This window comes from Ursus americanus, chromosome 27 (assembly GCF_024610735.1).
Source record: "Ursus americanus isolate L20-20 chromosome 27, mUrsAme1.1.p, whole genome shotgun sequence".
NCBI lineage: Eukaryota > Metazoa > Chordata > Mammalia > Carnivora > Ursidae > Ursus > Ursus americanus.
The window spans coordinates 41,117,263-41,144,569 of NC_142153.1; the positions used below are offsets into that span (position 1 = coordinate 41,117,263).

The 27,307-nt window shown below is 39.7% G+C and overlaps 1 protein-coding gene across 1 annotated transcript; it reads right to left on the minus strand.

The window, feature by feature from the left end:
• On the minus strand, positions 1-27,307 carry MTNR1A (melatonin receptor 1A). Its single transcript, XM_045785863.1, has 2 exons — positions 27,082-27,307; positions 1-869 (listed from the first exon to the last, which is right to left on the minus strand). The coding sequence occupies exons 1-2, from the start codon at positions 27,305-27,307 to the stop codon at positions 1-3; spliced, it is 1,095 nt and encodes a 364-aa protein (XP_045641819.1).

The window sequence follows — 27,307 nt, forward strand, 5'->3', positions numbered from 1 at the left end:
TTAAACAGAGTCCACTTTTATTAGGTTATTGTTGGGCATTAATGGAGAGGGTTTGCACTTAACCCTATGTGCTGCATCATTCGAACTATCCGCAAAGAACATTCTGGCTGTACACAGTGAGACTATAATCCTTCTGTATTCCTTTCTGAAATTTTGGTTCAGTAGTCCATATATAATTGCATTGAGGCAGCTGTTGAAATATGCCATATAGTAACTGGCCACAAATAGCCACTCTGGGATCCTGGGCCCCATGCTGGCAGGGTCTGAAGCCACAGCGAGACCAATGAAGTTGAGAGGAGCCCAGCAAATGGCAAAAAGGACAAAAACCACAAACATGGTGACAAAATTCCTGAAGTCCTGTGGTTTCATTTTGGGTTTATTGTCAGGTTTCACCCTCCGTCTGACCTGAAGAACCAGGATCCATATTCTTAGGTAACAGAAGATGACTATGGTGATAGGAACGATGAAATGGAAAACCACTACGGCTGTGGTGTATGCTGAGCTGATAGTCTGTGCAAAGGTGCAGGAGTAGATCCTTGGGTCATACTGCAGGGTTCCGGTACGCAAGTTGGGCATGACTGCCGCGAGTGTCAGCGTCCATATCAGGAGCACGTAGCAGAGGGAATTCTTGTTACTGTATAGCTTGTCGTACTTGAGACTGTGGCAGATGTAGCAGTAGCGGTTAATGGCGATTCCAGTGATATTGAATATGGAGCCAATGACACTGAGGCCCATCAGGAAAGCGCTGATTTGGCAGTGCAGATAGCCCAGATTCCATCCGTTGTGAACGATAGATGTCAGCACCAAGGGGTATGGGTAAACAGCCACCACCAGGTCCGCGACTGCAAGGCTCACCACAAATAGATTTCCTAAAAGAGAGAGGTTTAGGAAGTACAGGTTATTGCCAGTTTTCTATGGATTGCACTGGTTTTCTTTCAGAGTTTTTTATTTGTTTGGTTTTTGTTTTTGTTTTTTTTAAGAGCTGTTTGTGCAACTCCGTTAACCTGGTATCACAGCGACTGCCATATTATAACTGAAATGGAGGCCATTTTCATCAGGAAGCAAGCCCACTGTTGCCCTTGTCAAATCAATGCCACACTGTTCGCAAATTCCCACATTCCTAAAACAAGGCATATTCCATGTTCAAAACTCTTGTTTTTCGAATTATTTGGTTGCTGTCCTTGGACAGCAGTGAATCCTTGACCCACAGTACAATAGTTCAGAGAAAAGGGGTTTTTTCATCAACTGTCTGGGTTAGAATATTGGCTTCACCCCTTCCTGGCTGCCTAACTGGGGCAAGTTATATTATCTCACCAAATGTCAATTTCCTCTTCTGTAAGATGGACATAATGACAGTACCCTCTTCATAAGGCTGCGATGAGGACAGATTGAGGCAGTCCGTGTCAAATGCTGAATAGTATCTGTCGTATAAGTGCTCAGTTAATGTTGGTATTCTACAAAACTCTCACCTCCATCCCAAGGAGAAGGTAGAAATACTTCTAGATTTCATAAAGAACCTAAGGTATAAAGATTAAACCCTAAATATTTTCTATGTTAATATAATAACACAGTTGAAAGTATAAAAACAAGGAACTCTAGCTGAATTTTGTAAGATACTCTGCAAGTATGTCCTTTACTTTTGTAGTTCATTTGCCTTTGTTTCTGACTATTCCTTTGGCCTTCAACGGCTCTTTTCTCTAATTTTTAAAATGCTACCCACTTTCCCAAATCCACCATTAATGGAAATGCCCCAGGCTTTTAATTATTTGCCCAACTACATGGAAGACCTTCCTGTTTTGCAGGCTTCTAAATCACTTTATACCACATTTAATTTAGATTAAATTGTAATAAATTTCATTCAATAAAACCTTAAGTGCATTTTATAGGTACTGGATAAACAGAAAGGAACAGACAGGGATCCTATGATCCTCAAACTTAGAAAAACAAAATTAAAAGAGAGAGAAAGAAGTATAAGAGTATGTGTAGAAAAAGCGGCAGCAAGGAATGGAGTGAGCTAGGAAGAAGCAGGGAGGACACATTCCAGGAGGAGTGACCGTATATTTTGCCTTTTATTATATTTATTTGTAGACTTAAGTTTCCTCTATTTCTATACCACAGTACCCTAAGAGTGTGTCCCCATTGTAATCAGATCTGGAATAGTAGTTCCCAGTTGAGACTTTTGCTCAAGTGCTTGATGGCAGATAGTAAATTGTCATCTCCCAATATCTAAAATAAAACAACTTTTGTATTTGAGGTTCCTGTTTGATTAATTTTACTCCACATTCCTCCAAAAATTGCAAAGAAGTGAAGTAAAAGAGCAGTTGTGGCTAAAAAAAGGGAAGGTTTTGCCATATAGGTAGGAATTTCAGATAAATTGTTGTAAAAACAATTTCTTTGAAAACTGGTAACGTGAGGCCAAATTAAATCAATAAAAACAAATTTATTTGTCCCCACAGAACAATTTCAATCACCAGTGAAATATTTAAATTCCAAAGTGGGCTTTTTTTAAATGAATTTGTAACTCAAAATGTGTAATACTTTAAAACTATGTATAATATATGAAATTCAGCTAGAAATTATCATCGAGGCAGTCCATTTTTACCCAGAACGTCATGATAACAAACTGACATAAATAGATTTATTTTTAAAGAGCTTAAAAATAAGATAATAAACAATGTCATACATTTCTTTCATAGCTTTAATCCCCTGCTCCATTTAGTTTATAGCAAATATGCTTCTTTTTTTGTTCAAGTCTTTACTTAAATCATTGGTTTAGTTTTCTTTGAATTAATCCCCTTTTACAAGTGTCTGGAGAAAAAAAGTTTAGCCATAGACTGTATGCAGGTGTGGCTATCAGGTAGCTCATCTGGAAGCTTTATCATAACTGCTAGGGGCGTGCGTGTGGGGGGGGGGTGGAAGAGGAACGATGAGGTAAGAGTAAATAACTTCATCATGATTATACACATTACAAGATCATCTCTTCCATCTCACCTGCGTGTACCTCCAGAGAGATAGCAGTCTGTCCATTTTTACAGACAACCAACACTCCCTACAACCAGCACAGCAGTGCATTCTGAAACGTAAAATAACTTCTGTTCATGGCTAGCAATTCCTTTCCTGTTGGATTTACTTCCAGTCCTTACCATAGAGGAATTATAGACTCCTAGGATGTTGAGATTGAGAGGAATATTAGTGATCATGCAGAATAATTCCTACTTTTTAGAGATGAGGAAAACAGAAATACGGAGTTAAATTGGATGAAGTCATATAATTAATGCAAGACGCAACAGTGCTGTTTATTTGTTAATGTCACTCAGTGCATTTCCTTAAGAAAGTTCCTATGGCCAGAAATATGTGAGTGTTGGATATGGGCCCTCTGGCCAGGCAGGCCCTGGCTTAGAGCCTCTTCAGGCATAATTCTGAAAAAGCATGTTTGAATCAGAATAAGGGAAAGGGAAGGCAGTTGGAGGTCTCTCTACTGGTAACAAGAAGAAACACCTGACAGCCTCACAGTGATTAAAGACACAGGCAAACTATAAAATGCTGAGCAAACATTCATTCTGGTGAATAAAACCTTAAATTGTAAGTGAAGTATGGCACAGATATGAATAAAATCAGTTACTAGCCAGCTGAAAAGTTGCCTTTTCTAAACTGCTTCCTTTGGAACTAGTCCTGGGACTTCCCTCTGGGAGTGGCCAAAGCAAGGTGCCATTGCTTTTCTATGTATTTCTCTTCTTCTCACCGCCTTCCTACACCGCAAGCCATTAACTCCATGAGGGCAGTGCCCATCTGAGACGTCTTTCTCCCCCTCCAATAAGACCTGGCATTGAGTTATATCTTTAAACAAAATGCAGAGTGCATTTATATTGTATGGACTAAGCTGAAAGGATGTTTGAATGCAGGGCTCCAGGGTCATGTTCCCCACCAGAGACAAGCTGCGTGAGATGTAAGAGGAGGAAGTGAAGCAGTAGTCAGGCTCTCTCCACATTCTGAAGCTCAGCGTGCAGCACCAGGCACCTTGGTGGCTCTGGCTCTTTGACTCCTATTGCTGGCCTGCAGTGATGGGGGTGCTCTCAGCGTGCCCACAGCTCCCACTCCTTCTCTGAGCTCCACCCCAGCTTGGGGAAAGTGAGAGACTGACAGGAATTCAGTTCATCCTCCTGGGTTCCTGTCCTTCCTCCAAGGTTCTCCTTGCTTTCCCTCTTGACATCCATCTTTTCTTCTCGGCTGGCTTATCCATGGACTTGAGGCTTGTGATGGTTAATTTAATTATGTGTCAACATGACCAGGTCATGGGATGCTCAGAGAGCTGGTTAAACATTACTTCTGGATGTGTCTGTGAGTGTGTTTCCAGAGGAAATTAGCAATTGAATAGGCCTGGTAAAGCCAATGACCTCCTTAGTGTGGGTGGGCATTATCTAATCCATTAGGGGCTTGACTAAAACAAAAAAGTTGAAGGAAAGGGGAACTCACTCTCTCTGCTTGACTACTTGGGCTGGAGTACCAGTCTTCTCAGTCTGTGGACTGTGATTGACACCATAGGTGCTTCTGGTCCTCCGGTCTTTGGACTCAGACCACCAGAACTACACCAGCTTTTCTGGGTCTCCAGCTTGTACGTGGTAGGCTGGGGAACATCTCAGCCTCCATAGTAAAGCGAGCCAATTCTTCATAATAAACATAGTCTATTTTGTGTGTGTGTGTGTGTGTGTGTGTGTGTGTGTGTATGTAAATATGTAGAATATTATTGAATGTTAATATATTAACATACAAATAGAATATACTACTCCCTGAACAGAATATATACTAACATACTAATAGAATATATTCTGTTCTCTCTCTATTCTGTTCTATCTATACGGCTGTATATAGAACATGCTATTCTCTGAATAGAACATAAACTACTGTATTACTAGAATGTAGATCTATTCAGAGTTCTGTTTCTCTGAAGACCCCTGGCTGATACAAGGTCCCAGCACCAGACACAGAAGCAAAACCACAACTGAATTTGTTAATCAGCTTCTATAATTGCTCTATTGATTTTGTTTCTCAAATTGATTGAACCCTGACTGATACAGAATTTGGTACTGGAAGTAGACCAAGAACCTAAGGAGGGTTTCTCTGTATTGGTTCTGGGTTACCTGGGTTTGGTTCTCTAAAAACACTAGATTTAAAAGCATTAAAATAAACCTTATTTCTGCTAGTAAAGGGGACACTGGTAGTTCATGGCATGCGGTGGCAAAAAGTTACTTAAATTATCACCTGTACTCACCTTCCAAGGTGAAGAAGAATTGGTGCATCGCCCTCCTACCGCTAAATACACACACGCGTGTGCACACACACACACCCCTAATTTTGACATGCTAAACCAATCCATTTACCAAGTCACGCAAAAAGCAGGCAGTTTTGAGTGGGGCCCAGCACAAGAAAAGACTCGGAAGCTGTTCTGCCGTTTGACTCATCTGATCCAATGGTGTTTTAATTGTTTGTGGCAGATCTGAAAGATATAAGGCTCCATTAGCAGACTTGTAACTACAGACCTTTAGGATTTGGTAACAAATCTTGGCTATCCCTTGCAGACTAGGATTCTCCTTTTGAGAAACAGTTTTTGACTTTGCTACTCAGACTTACCAGCATCTGAAAACTTGGCCATGGACCGACCACCAAGTGATGGTGTGATCTGAAAGATCTCTTACGGACTGCGTGGCGTCTGACCCACTAGATCATAAGGTCGGCCTGCACAGCATCACAGAGAAGTGGTACAGACAAAATCTGTCTCAAGCATGTACCGAGGGCACAAGTAAATTGCAGGAGCAAATGTCACAGATGCCCATGGCCCACATTCCTGCCTCATTGCCCCCTTTTACTCAACCTGCACCTCTGGGCTTATGAAGACTCCCCTTTGGTCAGTTAATAGGGAAAAAAAAAAAAAACAACTTCTGGCATGCTTTACAGATGGGTTTTCATGAGAGGCTGGTGCTGCCCAAAATTGGATGTTGTAGCACTACTGGCCAAATCCAGGGACAAGGATGAAGGAAAATCCTCCTAGTGCAAAGAACTTTGAACAGAACTTCAAACTGGGTGTTCTTTTGGCATGGAAGGAGAGATGGTCACAGGTGCATGTTTACATTGATTCATGGGCAGTGGCTAATGGTATAGCTAGACAGTCGAAGGTTAGAAGGAACAGGTTTAGAAAACTGGTAACACGGGAATCTGGAGAAGATTCTAAGAATGGGCACTGAGTGTGGAAGATACTTGTGTCCTCTACAAACACTCACCAAAAAGCAACCTTGGCAGAAGAGGATTTGTTTTTGTTTTGTTTTGTTCTTTTAGCAGAAGAGGATCTTAATGACACAACCTGTGGACATTAATCTTTCCTTGGTCACCACTGTCCCTGACCAATAAACTCACAAAGTTATCATGCAGAAGAAATAGGAGTTACTAATGGGCCCAGCCACATAGACTCCTACTCATGAAAATAACCTGGTTATAGCCACTGCTGTCCTGCTGAATGCCCAACCTGTCAACAACAGGGACCAACACTGATATGACACCATTCCCCAAGAATATCAGCCAGACAATGGTGGTAGATTGATTCCATTGGACCACTTCCATCATCAAAGGGGGAGTACTTTGTTCTCAATGGAATAGAAGCATATTCTGGATATGAATTTGCCTCTCCCACCCTTAATTATTCACCAATCTGACATCCATAGAATTACAAGGTGCCTTTGTCTTTGTTTATGGTAAAAACTTTGCTTTTGACTGAGGAACTCAGTTTATAGCCAGTGAAGCAAGGCATTGTGGTAGAATGGCTTATGAGGGTTTAGTTCAGCAACAGCTGAATGAGCATAGGGTAGGGTTCCGTATGGTGGAGTATGTGTTATAAATCAAGGACTGGATTCATAGGTCAGAAAATCAAGGGAGTAAATGGTCATTTTTTCTCATAATTATCCTAGTGACACCCTAGCAAAACATTTGCTTCCTGTCCCCACAACTTTAGGTTCTGTTGTTCTAAAGTCTTGTTTTCCAAGAGAGGAATGCTCCACCAAGAGACATAAGAGTGGTTTCCTTAAACTGGAAGTTGAGACTGCCACCTGGCTACTTTGGACTCCTCATTCCAAGGAATCCATAGACTAAGACTGGGGTCACTGTCCCAAGTGGAATGATTGATCCTGATTATCAAGGGAAAATTGGGTGGTTACTACACAGTAGGAGCAAGGATGTGTATGTCTGCAATGCAGGAGCTCCCTTCCCTGGAGTGCCTCAGTACTGCCATGCTCTGTGATTAAAGCCAACGGAAAATGAAGCATCCCAGTTCAGGCAGGAATGCCAATGTGCCGGAGCTTTAAGAAGGAAGGTTTGAGTCACCTGGACAGGCAAGAAATCTATCTCCCCATCTAACATTGTACAAATTTGGGGCCTTGAGTTTGTCTTCATCAACATGTTTCTGTGGCTCTATCTATCTTGTTCCTAATTTGGCAGCAGTCAAATCTGTGTGATGATTTCACCTGAGGAGAATTCATTTCCTTGTATGGACTCCCCTCAGAACTCTGGCTGAGGGTGCCCATTTCTATGGCAAGCTGGTCTCTGGATTGTTTCTCTACATCCTGTCTGTGTCCTAGGCCTTGGAGTAGATGCTTCTAATACCCTTTCCAAGTGCCCTCTGCCAGGCTGGTGCCCTTATCCTGAATTTTGATGAGTGTTGGTGCTTCCATTTACTTGCAGCTGCCTCCTCCAGAGAATTGCCCTCAGTTGAGTAGAAAATGAATGACCAACTGACAATGGAGTTCAAAAGGCCAGCCCCTTCACCTCCGGTGGTCACAACTTTGTGGTTGGATTTATACCCAGAGGCCTCAGCTTGTTGGATCCAGCCAAGTCTAGGCCTTACCTGAGATCCCATCCTTGTTTGACTCTTCCCCTGCCCTAAGCAGCTTCCCTCATCCACTACAGGTTTCTCCTGAGAGATCTCCCTTAGTAAAGCAGGAGTACTGAACCTACCAGCTCCCTCTCAGGTTCTGTTTGTAAGCAACCTAAGGTGGCCTTCCAGCTCTGTGATGAGGTTAGGTGTGTGTGTGTGTGTGTGTGTGTGTGTGTGTGTGTGTGTGTGTGTGTGTGTTTAAATTCCAGCACTGTTTCTTTGGGCCCAAGATGTCAGGTATGGGGCAATTTCATACCACCCTATTTCCACAGGAACCAAAGTAACACTGTTGTTCCCAGATGTGAATTAGTAAGCTGAATTCAAAAGTAGAATTGGCATCTCGAGGTTAGGTGGTTTTCTAAAGAAGTCACCCACTTCTTGGAAAACAAAAAGAGGAACTACTTACTATGCTATCTTATAGAAACAAACTAGCCATATTGGGTCAAAGTTTCAGACTTAAATGCTTTTTGGTCTTGCTTTTTAATCTTTTCATCCTTGCTATGCATACACATTCTTCCAAATCAAACCAACATGTGACTCCATCCATGGTTTGCTGGATGAACTAATGTACCCTTAAGTTTCTAAACCCCACTCATACAAAAGTAGAAATTAGTTGCTTTTTTTTGCTCTTATTTGCCAGGATGTTGGTTTTTTCCAACAGGCCAGTATTCATTCCTTCTTTCATTTTAGCCTGGACTTGAACTTGGAAAGCAAGATTAGAGACCCACTGAATTATTGTTCATAATTTTAAAAAATCCTGGGATGCCTGGGTGGCTCAGTTGGTTAAGTGTCTGACTCTTGATTTCAACTCCGCTCATGATCTCAGAGATGTGAGATCAAGCCCTGCATCAAGCCCTCCACAGTGAACATAAAGCCTACTTGGGATTGATTCTCTCTCTCCCTCTTCCTCTGCCTCTCCCCCCACCCGACCCATGCATACTCACTCTCTAAAAAGAAAAAAAAATAATAAATAAAACCCTGACTGTACCTGAACTGTGCCCAATATCAAACAGATAAAGACCAGTTTAAATAGGAAAAACTTTGGCTACTCTTGAAAACATTTTTCACGTGTTTTACATAGCAAATCCAGAGGCTCAGAACTAAAAAATAAATTGGCTTGAAGAAGAATCTATTTATTTTGTACATGAAAGCTCACAGGCAATGTCTTACATTCTTAAATTTCAAAGGACTATATTTGAGAAACTTGTCTTTGCAGATTGTTAGAGGCAATGAGGACCTTAAGTTTAGAAACAAACACAACTGCATTCAGATCCTGACCATGATACTTGCTAAATGACCTTGGGTAAGTCAGAGCTTCCCAGAGCCTCAGTCTCTTAATATGTAATAAATCAAGATAATAATGACCATGGAGAGGATCTGAGAGAGAGTGCATGGAATACCTTTGGTTTTGGATAAATACTCATTCCTTCTCTTCTGCTGTGGTGGAAACTGGATGTTGTGCTTCACAGAATGCTCCTCCCATGGTCAGATAGCCCCTGCTGTGGCAACATCTCTCCGGGCAAGGACTCCTCCCCTAATCCTTGTCATCTTGTAGAGCTCTCCCTTGGCAAATAAGCTGCCTTCTATCCTCCTGTTCTTCTCGCTATCAGACCTTTCCTCTCCCTTCAAACAATCAAACAAAGTTGTCCCTCTGTTTCCTTCCTACCTATTTTAAAGTCACCTTCCTATAACACCTGGGTTCTACCCACACCGCATTGCTGAAACTTGCTCTAGTCCAGTTTTCAATCAATTTTTAAAAGTGTGAAATCCTGCCAGAAATTCTTCTCATATTCTAGATCGGGTTACTCTTTTCTCAGAAGAGCGGTTTAGGGGGATGTTTGTAATATGTAAATATCCACATTACAGTCAGATTGATTCGCCCTTTCATCTATAAGCTAAACACAAACTACTGATGTCTATAAGGAGCTTGGGAAGATGGCGGAGTAGGAGGACCCTGAGCTCAACCCGTACCATGTTTACAACTAGATACAATCCACATCCAAGTCAATAAACCAGAGAGCGACCAGAAGACTGGCAGAACAAATTCCATAACTAAATATGGAGAAGTTGCATCTGAAAGGTTTGGAAGGTCAGAAAGGCAGAGAGAGGCTACCTGCAGGAGGGAGGGAGCTGCACGTATGCAGAGGGCAGAGAAATGGGTCCTTGTAACAGGGAGCTCGCATGTAGAAAACTAATCTCCATAGGGTTTGGCCTTAAAACCAGAGGGGCTGAATACCATGAATTTGTAAAACCAGTGAGACTTAGAGCCTGGAGCTTTGAAAGTCAGCTGATTTCAGCACTGGGTGAACCAGGAGGGCAAGTGATAGCCAGGTGGCCACCCTTAAAGTGACAGCAGCCTGCATGGAGAGGCAACATAACAACAGCAGTTTATACAACACTGGGGGCAAACAGGAGACAGATCTGTTCATAACGATTTTGGAGCATGTTGGGGGACTTCTTTGAAAACAAGGGAGCTGGCAGATGCCATTTTCCTCTCCTGCCCCCCAGCACAAATGCAGAGCCACCTACAGGAGGAAGGGCTGCACACACATGTCTAGCTTCAGCACAGGGCTCAAGGCAAATTTTGTGGGTTTTTTTTTTTAATTTATTATTTTTTTATAATGATTTTTTATTATATTATGTTAGTCACCATACAGTACATCCCCGGTTTTCGATGTAAGGCTCGATGATTCATTAGTTGTGTATAACACCCAGTGCACCATGCAATATGTGCCCTCCTTACTACCCATCACTGGTCTATCCCATTCCCCCACCCCCCTCCCCTCTGTAGCCCTCAGTTTGTTTCTCATAGTCCATAGTCTCTCATGTTTCATTCCCCCTTCTGATTACCCCCCCTTTCTTTATCCCTTTCTTCCCCTACTGCTCATTCTAGTTCTTATGTTCCATAGATGAGAGAAATCATATGATAGTTGTCTTTCTCTGCTTGACTTATTTCACTAAGCATTATCTCCTCCAGTGCCGTCCATGTTGTAGCAAATGTTGAGAACTCATTCTTTCTGATTGCTGAGTAATATTCCATTGTATATATGGACCACAACTTCTTAATCCAGTCATCTGTTGCAGGGCATCTCGGCTCCTTCCACGATTTAGCTATTGAACATTGGGGTGCATATGGCCCTTCTCTTTACTACGTCTGTATCTTTGGGGTAAACACCCAGTAGTGCAATGGCTATGAACATTGGGGTGCATATGGCCCTTCTCTTTACTACGTCTGTATCTTTGGGGTAAACACCCAGTAGTGCAATGGCTGGATCATAGGGTAGCTCAATTTTTAACTTTTTAAGGGACCTCCACACTGTTTTCCAGAGTGGCTGTACCAACTTGCATTCCCACCAACAATGTAGGAGGGATCCCCTTTCTCCACATCCTCTCCAACAATTGTTGTTTCTTGCCTTGTCTATTTTTGCCATTCTAACTGGCGTAAGGTGGTATCTCAGTGTGGTTTTGATTTGAATTTCCTTGATGGCTAATGATTTTGAACATTTTTTCATGTGTCTGTTATCAAGGCAAATTTTGTTAAAGCTATGCACATGCCTTACCCCACCACCAGGGCCACAGCTGCCACTGGGTCCAGCTGCTGCTGCATGCCTAGTAGTGCTTTCCCAGCCACCGTTGCACTCCATGCCCAGACACTAGGTGTGTGGCTGCCTCTGCACACCATGCTCCATGTCCATCTGTGCACTCAGCATACATACTCAGCACCACTGTGCTTCAGGGTATCCAGCATAGAACTAGTAGACCACTGCAAATTTTGCTAATGCTGGTGCCCCACTCCCAAGTTCCCTGCAGACATGTACCCTCAGAGCTGGCCTGCCTGAGTCCCACTAATACAACAAGCAAGCATAGCCAACAACAGGCGAAGAGTCAGTGCAGATGACTGCATGGAAAGGAAAAGTGATTCAGACACAATAGGATGTAAGCAACACACATAGGCCACTCTCCTAAAGGGCCAGGTTCTGGTGAACAGGGGACACTGCACTGTAGGGGACTCGAGGACCTCCTCCTCATAAAGTCACTACCTTCAAAAGCAATGACATAGCTTTCTTAACACAAAGAAACAGACACAGAGGGGCAGACAAAATGAGGAAATGTTTACTACAAATAAAAGAACAAGACAAGGCCATGGCCAGAGATATAAGCAAAACAGGTATAAGTAACATGCCTGATAAAGACGTTAAAGCAATGATCAAAAGGGTATTCATTGGACTTGAGAAGAGTGGAAGACATGAATGATACCCTTCTCACAGAGATAAGGAATACCATAACAGAGATAAAGGGCTCAATAAATGGAATGAGAAACATGCCTGATGGAATAAATAGCAGGATGGAAGAAGCAGAAGAACGAATTAGTGACCTAGGAGACACAATAATGGAAATTAGTCAAGCTGAAGGAAAGAGAGAAAAGAATTACACAAAATGAGAATAGAACTATGTAACCCAGTGACTCCACCAGACATAATAACATTCATGTTATACAAGTCCCAGAAGAAGAAGAGAGAGAGATGAGAGCAGAAAATTTATTTGAAGAAACAGCAGCTATAAATTTCCCTACTCTGGGGAAGGAAACAGATATCCAGATCCAGGAGGCACAGAGAACTCCCATCAAAATCAACAAAAGCAGGGGCGCCTGGCTGACTCAATGAGATGAGAAGGCAACTCTTGATATCTGGGTTGTAAGTTTGAGTCCCATGTTTGGTGTAGAGATTATTTAAAAATAAAATCTTTATTAAAAAATCAACAAAAGCAGACAGACAGCAAGACATTTTGATTAAATTTGCAAAATATGATAAAGAAAAAGTCTTAAAAGCGGCAAAAGAAAACATTAACTTATATTAACTTATTTACTTATGAGGAAAACCCATAAGGCTAGCAGGAGATTTCTCAACAGAAACTTGGCAAGTCTGAAGGGAGTGGCATAATCTATTCAAAGTGCTGAATGGGAAAAATCTGCAGCTAGAAATCCTCTGTCCAGCAAAGTTATCATTCAGAATAGAAGGAGAGATAGTTTCCCAAACAAAAACTTCATGACCACTGAACCAGCCCTGCAGGAAGTATTAAAGGGAACTCTTTGAATGGAAAGGAGAGACCCCAAATAACAATGTGAAGGTAGGAAACACAATAGCGGTAAAAAGGAATATTTCTGTAAAAAATCGGTCAAAAAAACTTAACAATAACCTATACCTAGAATGTGGGGAGGAGAGGAGAAAAGAGAAAGTTCAAACTTAAATGGCCATCAACTTAATACAGACTGCTATATGCAGAGGAGGTTATATACAATCCTAATGGTAACCATGTATCAGAAACCACTAATAAATATGCAAAGAATGAAGAGAAAGAAATCCAAGTATATCATTAAAGAAAATCAGCAAAACATGAAAGAGAAGAAGACAAGAAAGGATGAGAGAAAATCTTCAGAAACAACCACAAAACAAGTAATAAGATGGCAATAAATACATATCTATCAATAATTACTTTGCATGTAAATGGACTAAACACTCCTGTCAAAAGACAGAGTGACAGAATGGATAAAAACAACAACAACAACAACAAAACAATATCCATCTATATGCTGCCTATAGAAGACTCATTATAGACCTAAAGATGCCTGCAGATTGAAATTGAGAGGATAGAGAAATATCTGTCATGCAAATGGATATCAAAAGAAAGAGTAGCAATAATTATACTGGACAAAGTAGACTTTAAAACAAAGACTGTAAAAAGAGAAAAGAAGGATACTATATAATAATAAAGAGGACAGTCCAACAAGAAGATGTAACAATTGTAAATATTTATGCATCCAACATAGAAGCACCTAAATACATAAAACAGTTCATGACAGACATACAGGAACTAATCAATAATACAATAATAGTAATGGACTTTAACACCCCACTAACATCAATGGACAGATCATCTAAACAGAGCATCAACACACTGGAACAGATGGATTTAACAGATATACTCAGAACATTTCATCCTAAAACAGCAGAATACACATTCTTTTCAAGTGCACATGGAACGTTCTCCAGAATGGATCATATGTTAGGCCACAAAACTAGCCTCACCAAATTCAAGAAGATCAAAGTCATACCATGTATCTTCTCTGACTACAACGCTATGAAACTAGAAGTCAACCACAAGAGAAAAGTCTGGGTAGACCACAAATACGTAGAGGTTAAATAACATGCTACTAAACAATGAATGGGTAACCAGGAAATAAGAGGAGAAAAAAGGAAGTACATGGAAACAAATGAAAATGAAAACACAATGGTCCAAAAACCTCTGGGATAAGAGCATATGTGGTTTGATGAGGGAAATTTATAGCAACACAAGCCCATCACAAGAAGCAAGAAAAATCTCCAATAAACAACCCAACCCTGCACCTAAAGGAGTTAGAAAAGAACAAACAAAACCTAAAGCCAGCAGAAGCAGCAGAAGATTAGAGCAGAAATCAAAGATAGAGAAACTATATATATATATATATATATATATTTAAACAGATCAATGAAACCAAAAGGTGGTTCTTTGAAAAATCAGTAAAATTGACATACCTCTAGGCAGACTTACCAAGAAAAAAAGAGAAAGTACTCTAATAAAATCACAAATTAGAGAAGAGAAACAACACTACAAAATACAATCATAAGAGGATATTATGAAAAACTATATGCCAATAAATTGGACAACCTGCAAGAAATGAATAAATTCCTAGAAACATATAAACTCCCAAAAGTGAAACAGGAGGAAATAGAAAATTTAAACAGACCAATAACCAGCAAAGAAGTTGAGTTCATAATCAAAAAACTCCCAACAAACAAAAGTCCAGGACCAGACGGCTTCATGGGCACATGCTACCAGACATTCAAAGAACAGTTCATACCTATTCCTAAACTATTCAAAAAAATAGAAGAGGAAGGAAAACTTCCAGCTTCATTCTGTGAGGCCAGCCAGCATTTCCTTGATACCAAAACCAGATAAAGACACCACTAAAAAAGAGAACTACAGGCCAATATCCATGATGTGAACATAGATGCAAAAATTCTCAATGAAATATTAGCAAACCGAATCCAGTAATACATTAAAAAAATCATTCACCACAATCAAGTGGAATTTCTTCCTGGTTGTCAGGGTGGTTCAACACTTACAAATCAAACAATGTGATATATCACATCAACAGGAAAAAGGATAAGAACCATATGAGCATTTCATTAGATGCAGAAAAAAACACTTGGGAAAGTACATCCATTTATGATTAAAAAAAAAACAAAGTAGGCTTAGAGGGACTATACCTTAGCATAATAAAGTCCATCTATGAAAAACCCACAGCTGACATCATCCTTAATGGGGAAAATGTGAGAGCTTTTCCCCCTAAGGTCAGGAACAAGACAAGGATGTCCACTCTCATCACTGTTATTCAACATAGTACTGGAAGTCCCAACCACAGCAATCAGACAACAAAAAGAAAGAAAAGGAATCCAAATTGGTAAGGAACGAGTAAAACATTCACTAAAGATGACATGATACTCTATACAGAAAATCCTAAAGACTCCACCAAAAAACTGCTAGAACTGATAAACTAATTCAGTAAAGCCTCAGTATACAAAATCAATGTGCAGAAACTGGTTGTATTTCTATACACCAATAATGAAGCAGCAGAAAGAGAAATTAAGAAAATAATCCCATTGATAATTACACCCAAAATCGTAAGATACCTAGGAATAAACCTGACCAAAGAGGTCAAAGACCTGTACTCTGAAAACTATAAAATGCTGTTGAAAGACACTGAAGACGACACAAAGAAACGGAAAGACATTCCATGCTCCTGGATGGGAAGAACAAACATTGTTAAAATGTCTGTACTACCCAAAGCAATCTGCACATTTCATGCAATTCCTATCAAAATAACAACAGCATTTTTCACAGAACTAGAACAAACAATCCCAACATTTGTATGGAACCACAAAGGACCCCAAATAGCAAAAGCAATCTTGAGAAAGCAAAGCAAAGCTAGAGGCATCACAGTTTCAGGCTTCAAGTTATATTACAAAGCTGTATTCATCAAAACAGTATGGTACTGGCACAAAGTAGGCCCAGATCAATAGAATAAGCCAAATTTTAAAATTAGAGTGAATTAACTAGCGTTTGTCTCACCACAGAATTCTGTTCCAGGCTCCAAAATTATCCTAGACCTGGCACAGAGGAGACATCCAACAGTCATTAAAAAAAGGGGGGGGGGAATGAATGAATACATGAAGGTTAGAAGCACACTATCCTTTTCGAGATCACATAAGAAGAGAGTTTTATATTTTGGAATGGGTTAAGAAAATTATAAAAGAGGAGATACTAGTTACTGATTAAAATATTTATCATCTTCCATTTAATAACTATGTGAGAAAATTTTAAAATTTAAGTTAGGCTGGTTCTCAAACCTCCAACTGGTATTTTTCCAGGCTGTATCACTTTCTTCAAAAGATAAGGAGCCAGGGTCTTATTTGCCAATAGCTATGCTTTGTCTCCGTTATTGACAATATTTTGAAGTTCTCTCCTTGATTCTGCCCCATTGGTGAAGTAGCTTTCATATTTCCCTGTTTATTACGTATTCTTTCATCCTGATGTTAATACTAACATCTTTTATTTAGGTATTTTTAATTTGAATTTTAGCTACACTACAGATAACTTTTTAAATTATTTTAAAATTCTTTTCATTTTTAACTGAAGTATAGTTGACAGTATTAGTTTCAGGGGCACCACATAGGGATTCAGCATTCACGTGTATCACAAAATGCTCACCGTGAGGAGCGCAGTTACCGTCTGTCAGGCAGTATCTTTTAAAACATCTGTGAGTACTTCAGGCTTCAGCTGCCATCTACCAACCAAGTTCCAAATTTCTCCTGAAACATTTTTCTGCTATATAAACATGTTTGTAGTCTTATACCTTTGTATGCCATGTCTTATTTTTATTTTATTTTAAAATAAAAGAATTTTACGGGCCTTGATTGAAACTAATCTCTTTGATAGTAGGATCCATGTTTTACACAAGCTTAGTACATTGTCTTGTATTTTGGCAAGCCAACAAGTATTTGCTGACAATTTATATTCCATCTTACACTGTAGCCATGCAATAAATATTTGTTTAAATGAATATTCAATCCAGTAAGCTCCAGAAGCACTCCAAGATCAGAGCAGGTAAACATCCTTTTAAGCCAGAAGCTCCACAACTCAAATTCAACCTAAGTAGCCTGAAAAATATTCAGCACCAAGATTTATTTGTTTTTCTTTTTCTTTTTCTTTCTTCTAAGACTAATGCCTTCAATGGGATTGCCAAAAGTGGATAGCTCTGTAGAAGACTAAATCTTAGAGCACCTCAACCAGAAAATCCAGAATTTTATTCCCCAATTGTAGCATCATTGAATTTCACTGAAATTTCTTGAGATGTCACATAGAGCAGTCATGTGTCAGGTCAGCTTGGTTAGCCAACCTATTTGAAAGATGAAAAACTTAGGATGCTGATTAAGGAAGCATCTTTAGACTTTTTAGGAGAGTGGATGGGATTCGTGCTACCATGCAGAGTTCTGAGCATGAACAACTTCTTTAAAAGCAATTAATTGGGGCACCTCAGTGGCTTAGTCAGTTGAGTGTCTGATTCTTGATTTCAGTTCAGGTCATGATCTCAGAGTCCTGGGATCGAGCTTGAGATTCTCCCTCTCCCTCTGCCCCTCCCCCTGCCAGCCTATCTCTCAAAATAAATAAATCTTAAAAAAAACAAAAAAACAAAAGCCGTTAATTGCCTCTGCTAGCCGAGAAAATCCTGAGTGCGTGTATTTCATTTTTAGAAAATAGGGCATTTCCATCAGCCAGGCAACTTAAAACTCTAATTAGAGACCTCAGTATTCACCTCAAATATTCCCATTATCATTTTTTAAGGATACTAATGAAGAATGAGCAGAACAAGGTCCAAAGACTTTATAGAGATTTAAAATGACTTCCAAAACGTATATTTTTCAAAACGTATTTTTTTTCCAATGGAAATATAGTTGACACACAATGTTACATTAGTTTCTGGCGTACGATATAGTGATTCAACAACTGTATATGTGACGCTGTGCTCATTGCAAGTGTAGCTCCCGTCTCTCCCCATACACTATTACAGGACCTTTGACTACACTATGCTGTACCTTTCATTCCCATGGTTTATTCATTCCATAACTGGACTCCTGTACCTCCCATGCACTTTACCCATTTTGCCCCCCCCCCAAATCCCTCTCCTCTCTGCCAGCTACCAGTTCTCTGTATTTATGGGTCGTATTCTGTTTTGTTTTGATTTTGGGTTTTTTTTTTTTAGATTCCACATTTAAGTGAAATCATATGGTATTTGTCTCTAACTTATTTCACTTAGCATAATATCCCCTAGGTCCACTCATGTTATCACAATTGGCAAAGATCTCATTCTTTTTTATGATTAATATTGCATTGTGTGTGTGTGTTTGTGTGTGTGTGTGTGTATGTATCCAGATATACTACATATTCTTTATCCGTGCATTTGTTGAGGGACGCTTAGGTTGTTTCCACATCTCAGCTATTGTAAATAATGCTGCAATTAATATGGGACATATATTTTTTGGGTTGGTGTTTTTGTTTCCTTTGGATAAATACCAAGAAGTGGAATTGCTGGATTATATGATAGCTCTATTTTTAATTTTTTGAGGAACCTCCATACTGTTTTCCACAGTGTCTGCACCAATTTACATTCCCACCAGCAGTGCACAAGGATTCCCTTTTCTCCACATCCTTGCCAACACTTGTTATTTCTTCTTTTTGATAATAGCCATCATAACAGGTGTGAGGTGATATCTCGTGGTTTAGATTTGCATTTTCCTGGTGGTTAGTGATGTTGAGAATCTTCTCATGTGTCTGTTGGCCATCTGTATGTCTTTGTGGAAAAATGTGTATTCAGATCTTCTGTCCGTTTTTTATTCAGATTGGTTTTTTGATGTTGAGGTGTGTAAGTTCTTTATATATTTTGGTTATTAACTCCTTTTCAGATGTATCATCTGCAAATAACTTCTCCCATTTGGTAGGTTGACTTTTAGTTTTGTTGATGGTTTCCTTCTCTGTGCGAAAACTTTTTATTTTGATATAGTCCCAATAGTTTATTTTTGTTTTTGTTTCCTTTGCCTGAGAAGACATTCCTTGAAAAATGTTACAGTGGCCAATGTCACAGAAATGACTGCCTGTGTTCTCATCTAAGACTTTTATGGTTTCGGGTCTCATATTTAGGTCTTGAGTCCATTTTGAGTTTATTTTTTATGTATGGTGTAAGAAGATGGTCCAGTTTTATTCTTTTGCATGTAGCTCTCCAGTTTTTCCAGCACCATTTATTGAAGAGACTGTCTTTTCTCCACTGTATATTCTTGCCTCCTGTCATAAATTAATTGATCATATAAGTGTAGGCTTATTTCTGGGCTCTCTATTCTGTTCCATTTATAAATGTGTCTATTTTTGTGTCAGTACCATACTGTTTTGATTATTACAGCTATATATTATATCTTGAGGTCTGAGATTGTGATACCTCTAGCTTTGTTCTTCTTTCTCAAGATATCTTTGGCTTCTCGGGGCCTTTTGTGGTCCATACAAATTTTTGGATTATTTATTCTGGTCCTGTGAAAAATACTATGGTGTTTTGATAAGGATTGCATTGAATCTGTACATTCGCCTGGGTAGTATGGACATCTTAATAATATGAATTCTTCTAGTCCATGAACATGGCATATCTTTCCATTTGTATCATCTTCAATTTATTTAATCAGTATTTTTTTTAAGATTTTATTTATTTATTTGACAGAGAGAGAAACAGCCAGCGAGAGGGGGAACACGGGGAGTGGGAGAGGAAGAAGCAGGCTCCCAGAGGAGGAGCCCAATGTGGGGCTTGATCCCAGGACTCTGGGATCAGGACCTGAGCCGAAGGCAGACACTTAACGACTGAGCCACCCAGGCGCCCCTATTTAATCAGTATTTTTCAGTTTTTGAAGTACAGATCTTTCATCTCCTTGGTTAAGTTTATTCCCACATATTTATTCTTTTTGGTGCAGTTGTAAATGGAATTGTCTTCAATTCAGATATTTTCAGATATTTTTCAAATCAGATACTTTTAAAAACAAAGCCATCAGATGTTAGTAAGAACTAAATGCAGGAGGTTTAATTTAGGACTTTTAACTTTGGTTAACTTTCAGAATTGCCAAGAGAAAAATGATTGTGAAAAGCTCCATCTTATCTGTGATTAATTTAATGCTAAAAACTGCTACTTTCTTATGAGATGAAGAGCTAGAGGAGCCAAAGATCAGATGCAGATTTAGTCACGCAGACCCCCCAAATCAGTGATGTATTTAGGAGTCTTAATCCACTGTTGTAAGGTTTCCAAGCAATTCTGAGGATTGCTTTGGCAAATTTGGATATAATTTAGAGTTCGATAATAATATACTACACAGATCAGAAAAAAAGTCATGAAACTTTAAACAGTGGCTAAGAATGCAAGGGGGAAAAATCAATAAAATGTCTTTAAAAATAAAAAATTGCCTTGAATCAATCATTTCAAATCTCATGAAGACCTATAGGAGGAAAATGTCAACAGTATTGATAAGAACTCTATCAAATTGAGGATTATATTAAACATTGACTTTGTTAGCTTGAAATCATTTTCCAAGTCTGCACGAACAGGTCATAACTTTTTGAATGGTAACATACTTGTCTGAGAAAGTTTATTGTAGCTTCCAGAGCTGATGTATTTTAAATTAGAGAACAGCTTTGGATATGGAAATAATCAGCCTCTCAAGGGTTGGATATTGAAACAGTCAAAATCTCGGTACTACTTGCTATGGAGAGAAAATGTTTATTATGAAAGGGAAAATAGTGACATCGGAGAATTTGTGTAATTTCCATAATGCTGCAAAAGAGATTTAGATCCTAAATCTTTAGTTTCTGACTGATTTCACTTCTTATTGTTCATATTGTCCACTTACTTAAAAAATACATTAAAAAAAATAAAAATAACAAAAACTAATTATAGAATATATACTAATAATAACATAGTAATACCATTATTTCTATAGTATTTTGCAACTTCAAAGTGATTGGTAGATGGATGGGGGATGGATGGGCAGAATCTAAATCTACCCTCCTAGCAACCCTGTGAGAGAAGTACCCACTGGATAGATGGAGAAACTAAGGCTTAGAGAGATTGAGTAATAGACCCCACACACAGTACAAATAAAGGTACTGCAGGTGTAAAAGACTCAGCCTGGGTCTGATTTTTAATACCTGTGTTCCTTCCACGGTCATACTGGGTGGGTTCCTAGAATAAGAAATACTGATCATTTATTTGTGAATTTGGGGTTTTAGTTTTGTTATCTACCTGAGGAGATTTTATAAGGACAAATAAAACAAAATGTGGGAAAGTGCTTTTAAAACTGAGAATCTCTCTATGTGCATAAATACAAAGTATTAGACATTCCAAACAAGAAGTTGTTTTTCTACTTTATCTACAGAAATCAGATCAAAATAGCTGTCTGTGAAAAGTGAACCACAAACTACAATTTCACTAATTTCCTATTTTAGTTTTCTCAAGCTTGAAAAATGTTTCAAACACAAATCAATAAATTTTTAAAATAAAATTGTAGGATTGAAAAAATAAATTCCTTTCATAATTGGGGTTAGCTTGATAAGGGTGCTGTAAGATACTCATAATTTTAAGTGGAAATATTCACCAAAAGATGACCAGTGGCTTTTGCAAAATTAGTTATGGACCAGAACAATTAAAAAAAAAAAAGACTTAAATTTTTATCACGAAAGGTTAAGATTTTCAATTAAGACAGCAGAGCAGATTATTGAGGAATACTGTCTGTTTTAATTGCCCATGTCCTGGAAGTTAGACCTTTGTTACAGTTTTGTTTACATTGTATCTGATGTCCATGGATATTAAGTGAATCGCAGGAAAGCATCACTTACAGTAAGAAGAGACTATTGGATGCAAAATGAATCTTTATAAAGAAAGATTTCCAAAAGGATAAACTGCCTCAGTAGTGTTGTCCAAAATGCATTTTCTTTTTCTTTTGGGATTTGGGCAATTGGTTCATATACAGATATTTTATTACGTTTTATGTTTTTGGCTTTAACGATCTCACAGAACACTGGTTTTTAGATCACCAGTAAATCACGTAACTGGCCACCTTTAGGACCTCAATGGAGACATCGTGAATTGATTTTGCAGGAGACATTGTCTGATTCTTTATTTCATAATGTGGTGAAGGGCTTATCTTCCATCCCCTTTTAAACACCTGAGTGAGAGTGACGTGCTCGCTCGTGTGAACCCCCGTTCTTGAGATGTGTGTTATCACAAACCGAATGGCCGGCTGGCTGCCAGTTGAGGCTGTTGCTCCAGAGTGGTTACATTTTGAAGGGGTCACTGCAGGCCTAGAAGAGCCCATCTGACTACAGGAATGCTCCCCGAGGAGGACTCTTCACTCACACACACAGCACGTCAGCTCATCATCAGTGTCCCTGGCTCATCCCACCCAAACTCACAAGAACCTGCCTAAGTCCCAGAGGACCAACCTATTGTTTCTGCGTAGTTGGTTACTTCATTCTCTTCCAAGAAGGGAGAACTATATGGGAAATTTCTGAAACTTGTGTACATTTCCTGGGACATAAAACAGGGAAACCAGATGTCCTGCAGAGGTCTTTTTCTCTAGCATATATGAGACAAGTGATCCAGATAGTTTAGGACAGTGAGGCACACTTTCATGAGGACACTGTTTCCTAGGTCTGTGACGTCTGTCATCACTGTAAGTGTCTGTGTCATTATACCCACAGTTCTTATTGCCAGTCCGTTTCATTGCGTTCTAATCTCTAATTTCATAGTGTAATAATCATGTAGACAAAAGGATACCAGCATCAAAAGGGACTCCAGGTTTTGTCCAACCCCATCATTTTACTGATGTGGAAACAGTCCAGGGAGATGATGATTTATCTGCAATTGTAAAATCCATTCAGTAAAGACCTGGAGTGCAGTTCTGGATCCATTCTCTCTCCAAGCTCCTCCCACACTTCCGTGTAGGATCTAATATGTTTGTCCCCAACACAAGAGCACTCGACTGTGAGCAAATGCATATATTTATACTTCTTTCCCTCCATCTCTGATGCTAAGCCCACCTCTATAATCGTGTCTTGCCCCTAAGTTCTGTCCTGACATTTCTAAGTTAGGAAAGGAAGCTTCCACCTGTTCCTTCCACACCACACTTCCCCATTCTCACAGGATTCCAAAGGGGTCAGAACCTAGATCAAGGCAGCTTGATTTCAGGAGCTCATGAATGTCAGCTGACCCAGCAATTCTGAGTATTATTTCAGCCATATTGTTGTGGGCCAGCACTGAAGCCAAATATTGTATCATATCTTCTTCTAAGACATTTATAAGTGAACTTCTAGAATATAATATTTGTAAGCTTAGCACTCTCTTTTTTTGCTGATGCGCAACAGACACAATTAGGAAACAGATACACATGTGACCTCTACTAAGAGATCAAATCTAATGATGGTGATTAAAAGGGATTGAAGAACAGGGAGTAAGAAACAATGGGAAAGAAGAAAGAAGGAAAAGGAAGAGAAGAAAAGAGCAAAGAGAAAATGAAAGCCAGGATACAGTGAACAGAATGGCCAAGGGCTCAATCAAGGTAGCTATGAAGACATTCACTGGGACCTAGCCTGGAGTACTGGTGAACTGATGGTGAGAGTGGCCATGGGTCCTGGAGAAGGCAGTGAGCCTCAGGCTTCAGTGTCTGAGCAGTGGCTACAGAGAAAGAAAGAGCCAAGTTCAGTACAGACAACCATCTGCTTGCAGATAGTAAAAGAGAAAAATGGACACTGGTAGTTTCCAGTGCTTCTAGTTCAAGTTGTTTCATTTCTCAGAAGTATGGTCACATGTGCACACATAAGGAAAAATTCATTATAAGCAGGGTCTTTGTTTTGCGCACTTGGCTGTGTGTGTTATGCCTCAATTTAGAAGCAGTCTTTTTTCAGTAGGCATGCAGGCCTGAGACCGGAAGCATCTTAGAAATGGCCCTGGGGCATCCCAGGTTGAAACTCAGATCTCTGAGGCCCTAAGTCCATGTTCTCTCCATACTCTTTGCAGCCTCTCTGAGTAGAAATGCAGGATGGAGAGAGAGAACACTCAGCATAGGCCTGAAAGGAAACAAGTGCAGGCACCCTTGCATCCAACAAGAGCTGCACTCGAGCATGTAACACAGCGCTGGCACTCCGGTCTTACAGTCAATCTGGGGAACTTTTTATTTTTTTTTTTTACTATATTAAGAGTCTACCCCACTGTGTACCAGATTTTAAAATAATAACTACTTTAGATAGGCATCTTTCTAAAATCTTACGGCCCTGTCTTCTTAAACAGAACACACCGTATGTGACCGGACCGCTCCTTGAGTGCTCAGGATCACAATTAAGAAATACATTATTGGACTATGAGTTTCAAGAGCAGTTAATGGTGGGCAGAGGTATTTGCTTTACAACTTGCCTCCCAAAGGTTGCGCTTGTTAAGTTTTTCAGACCTGCTTTTGATGAGTCTGTTTCAGCCCATGCTGTTTGCCACATGTGGTGTTCCTTGAACTGTCTCAGTCATCCTCCTCATTGATGACTTATCTGGACACTGGCCTCACTCACTCAGTCTCTAAAAACAAACCAGCTATGGGAGAAAGCCTGTTATTTTTGCTTATTGTCATTTATTGGCTGTATTCTAGATAGGTTCGATGGCCAGATAATTGAATTTTGAATAGGCAAGATACTATTGTACTCTTGCTTTACTTTTTTAGTTAAAGTTCTAGTTAAGCATGGTGTACATAAAGTACACAAATCATAGGTCTATAGTTCAATTGTTTTTAACAGATTTCAGTAACAAAAAAAGGTTGTTTGGGAGTTTCTGGGTGGCCCGGTCAGTTAAGCATCTGACTCTTGATTTCGGCTCAGGTCATGATCTCAGAGTCCTGGAATTGAGGCCCGTGTCCAGCCCCACTTCAGGCTCCATGCTCAATAGGGAATCTGCTTGAGATTCTCTCTTCCCCTCTCCTTCGGCCCCTCCCCCCACACACTCCCTGGCTGTCTCTCTAAAATAAACAAATCTTTTTTAAAAATTAAAATTGTTTTTGGGACACCTCTTTCTGACAAATTAATAAAATCTTTAAAAAATTTAAAGTTCTTTTTAACATATCTTTGGTACATATACCTAGAAAAAAAGAGCACATAACATCACCTACTTTGCCCTTTTCAAAGTATGCATCATTTTCCATATGCAAAGTATCTTTTCCCATATATGTGAGGCTAAGAAAATAGATGTTTTCTGTATTTGACATGAGTGTAAAATAGAGGCTTGGATAACTGATTTCTCAGATCACAGAATAGAGAGCAAGGATATTAATCCTAGTGTTCCAGTGCAGGAATCTTCCCATTACTATGCTATGAAATTTACTCAGAAGAGCAAGTATGGTAGCATCAATTCTAGTATCTAAGTGTGGACAGAAGGGAGCAGACATTCTGCCAGCACCTAAGAACCTGGTGGGCCTTCGGAGCCTGTGTCTGCTCTGATTGACCAGTGTCCCTGCGATACAGCTGTGAAACATTTTGAATTTCTTCTCCGGGAAGTCGAATGTCAGTGTGCTCTCTTGAGGGAGGGGGCATAAGGAACCCTACCATTATACCAGACCTCCAAGAGAGCATTCAAAGCTTGGGAAGCCTTAGCATTCTTATTTCCTTATCTCATTTCTTCTCTTCTTGCATCTTCCATCCTTAATGCCAACACAATAATGTAACTGAAAGGGAAGGATTGAACAATCATAAGAACTTTCGACAAGCATCCCAAAACTCATTGGAATCAGCTATTTCTCTCCCGTTTCAAATTACTATCCATTCTAGAAACCCTCAAATGGTTTGAATTGGAACAGTGGTACATCTGAATAAAAAGTCCCAATTATACAAATATGAAAGTTCAAAATCTTCCCAAACTAAAGCTCGCTCCAAGTCTCCCCATTAGCTACAGAAAAGCATTTTATAGACTGCCCTCTTGAAAAATTGCTTAGCACATGAACAGACTATAAAAGACAAAGTCTTGTGGATGGTGCACTTTTTATAATTCTTTTTCATAAGACAGAAGTAGAATTATTTCAGGCATGTGAATATTTTTTTTAAACGAAAGTTCCTGCAAGATTCCAACTTCCCATGTGCTGCAACCTCCAAAATATCAGCTTCTAAATAAAGAACTAGGCACCTAATCATCTCTTAAAGATCTGAACATCCAGTGTCCTATGGAAAATCATCCCTGGTCTCCCACCCAAGAGAAACCAATTTCAAGTCATTGCTTGGAGGATAAAGCAAGTTTAACTCAAACACAAAATTAGCTTGAGTAGTATATTATATGTATACTCTTTACTGTAACATTTCTGTTTTCAAAATGGAAACTTGTTTAACTTGGAGGAATAATAATCATGTTTAGGAGCCTTGGGAGTCTTTTTAAATTGCACGCTAAAAACTGAAAACTACTCCTGGCAGCAAAACTAAAGTAAAGCTGCTCATTTCACAGGCTCTTTTATTTTCTCCTATTTTAATAAAGTTGGGGGGGAATTATATGTAAGACCAAGCAATTGATAAGTTCATTGATCTGATTTGGAAGGACTTCTTGAGGAACTTTCTGCAACCTGTGTCTGATGTGTCTTAATCCAATAAACCTCAGAAATTGATCACAGTATAGTGAGGTGGTTTTCCCCTAAAATAAAGAGGACGTGACTCTGGCAAAGTGTTCTAACCCTTAGGGACTTAAGACTCCTTGTTTCATTGTGGGGCGTGAGGAAGAGGGAGAGAAAGGAAAAAAAGAAAAAACACAGTCAGGTTAAAGGAAAAATAAACTGACGGGCTTCTCTGGAAAAAGAACTCAAAGTCCCCGTTTTTTTGTTTTTTGTTTTTTTTTTTTAAGAAGGAAGTCACTTTTTTTTTTTTTTTTTTAAAGAAAAAGCTAATTGACAGCTGAGGAGGGGGCTGTGTTCTGCAAAGTGGCCGGAAAGGGTGAACATGGGGGGCTGCCCGGCCCCGGGAGCCCCTACCTGCGTTCCTCAGCTTCTTGTTCCGATACACAGACAGGATGACCAGCAGGTTGCCCAGGACGTCCACCACGATGGTGAAGATGAGGATGAAGGCGAGCGTGTAGGCCACCCACGAGGGTCGCAGCCCCGCGCCCTCCCCGCCGCTCGGCGCCCGCTGAGAGGCATTGAGCAGCGCGCTGCCATTGCCCTTCGGGGTCCCGCCCGGCGCGCCCCACGGCCCTGCCAT

Bases quoted from the DNA above. Each gene is read 5' to 3' on its own strand.
- MTNR1A (XM_045785863.1), bottom strand. From the start codon at position 27,307: ATGGCAGGGCCGTGGGGCGCGCCGGGCGGGACCCCGAAGGGCAATGGC. The intron at 870-27,081 runs GTAGGGGCTCCC...TCTCTCTTTTAG, and splicing joins CAAGAAGCTGAGGAACGCAG to GAAATCTATTTGTGGTGAGC.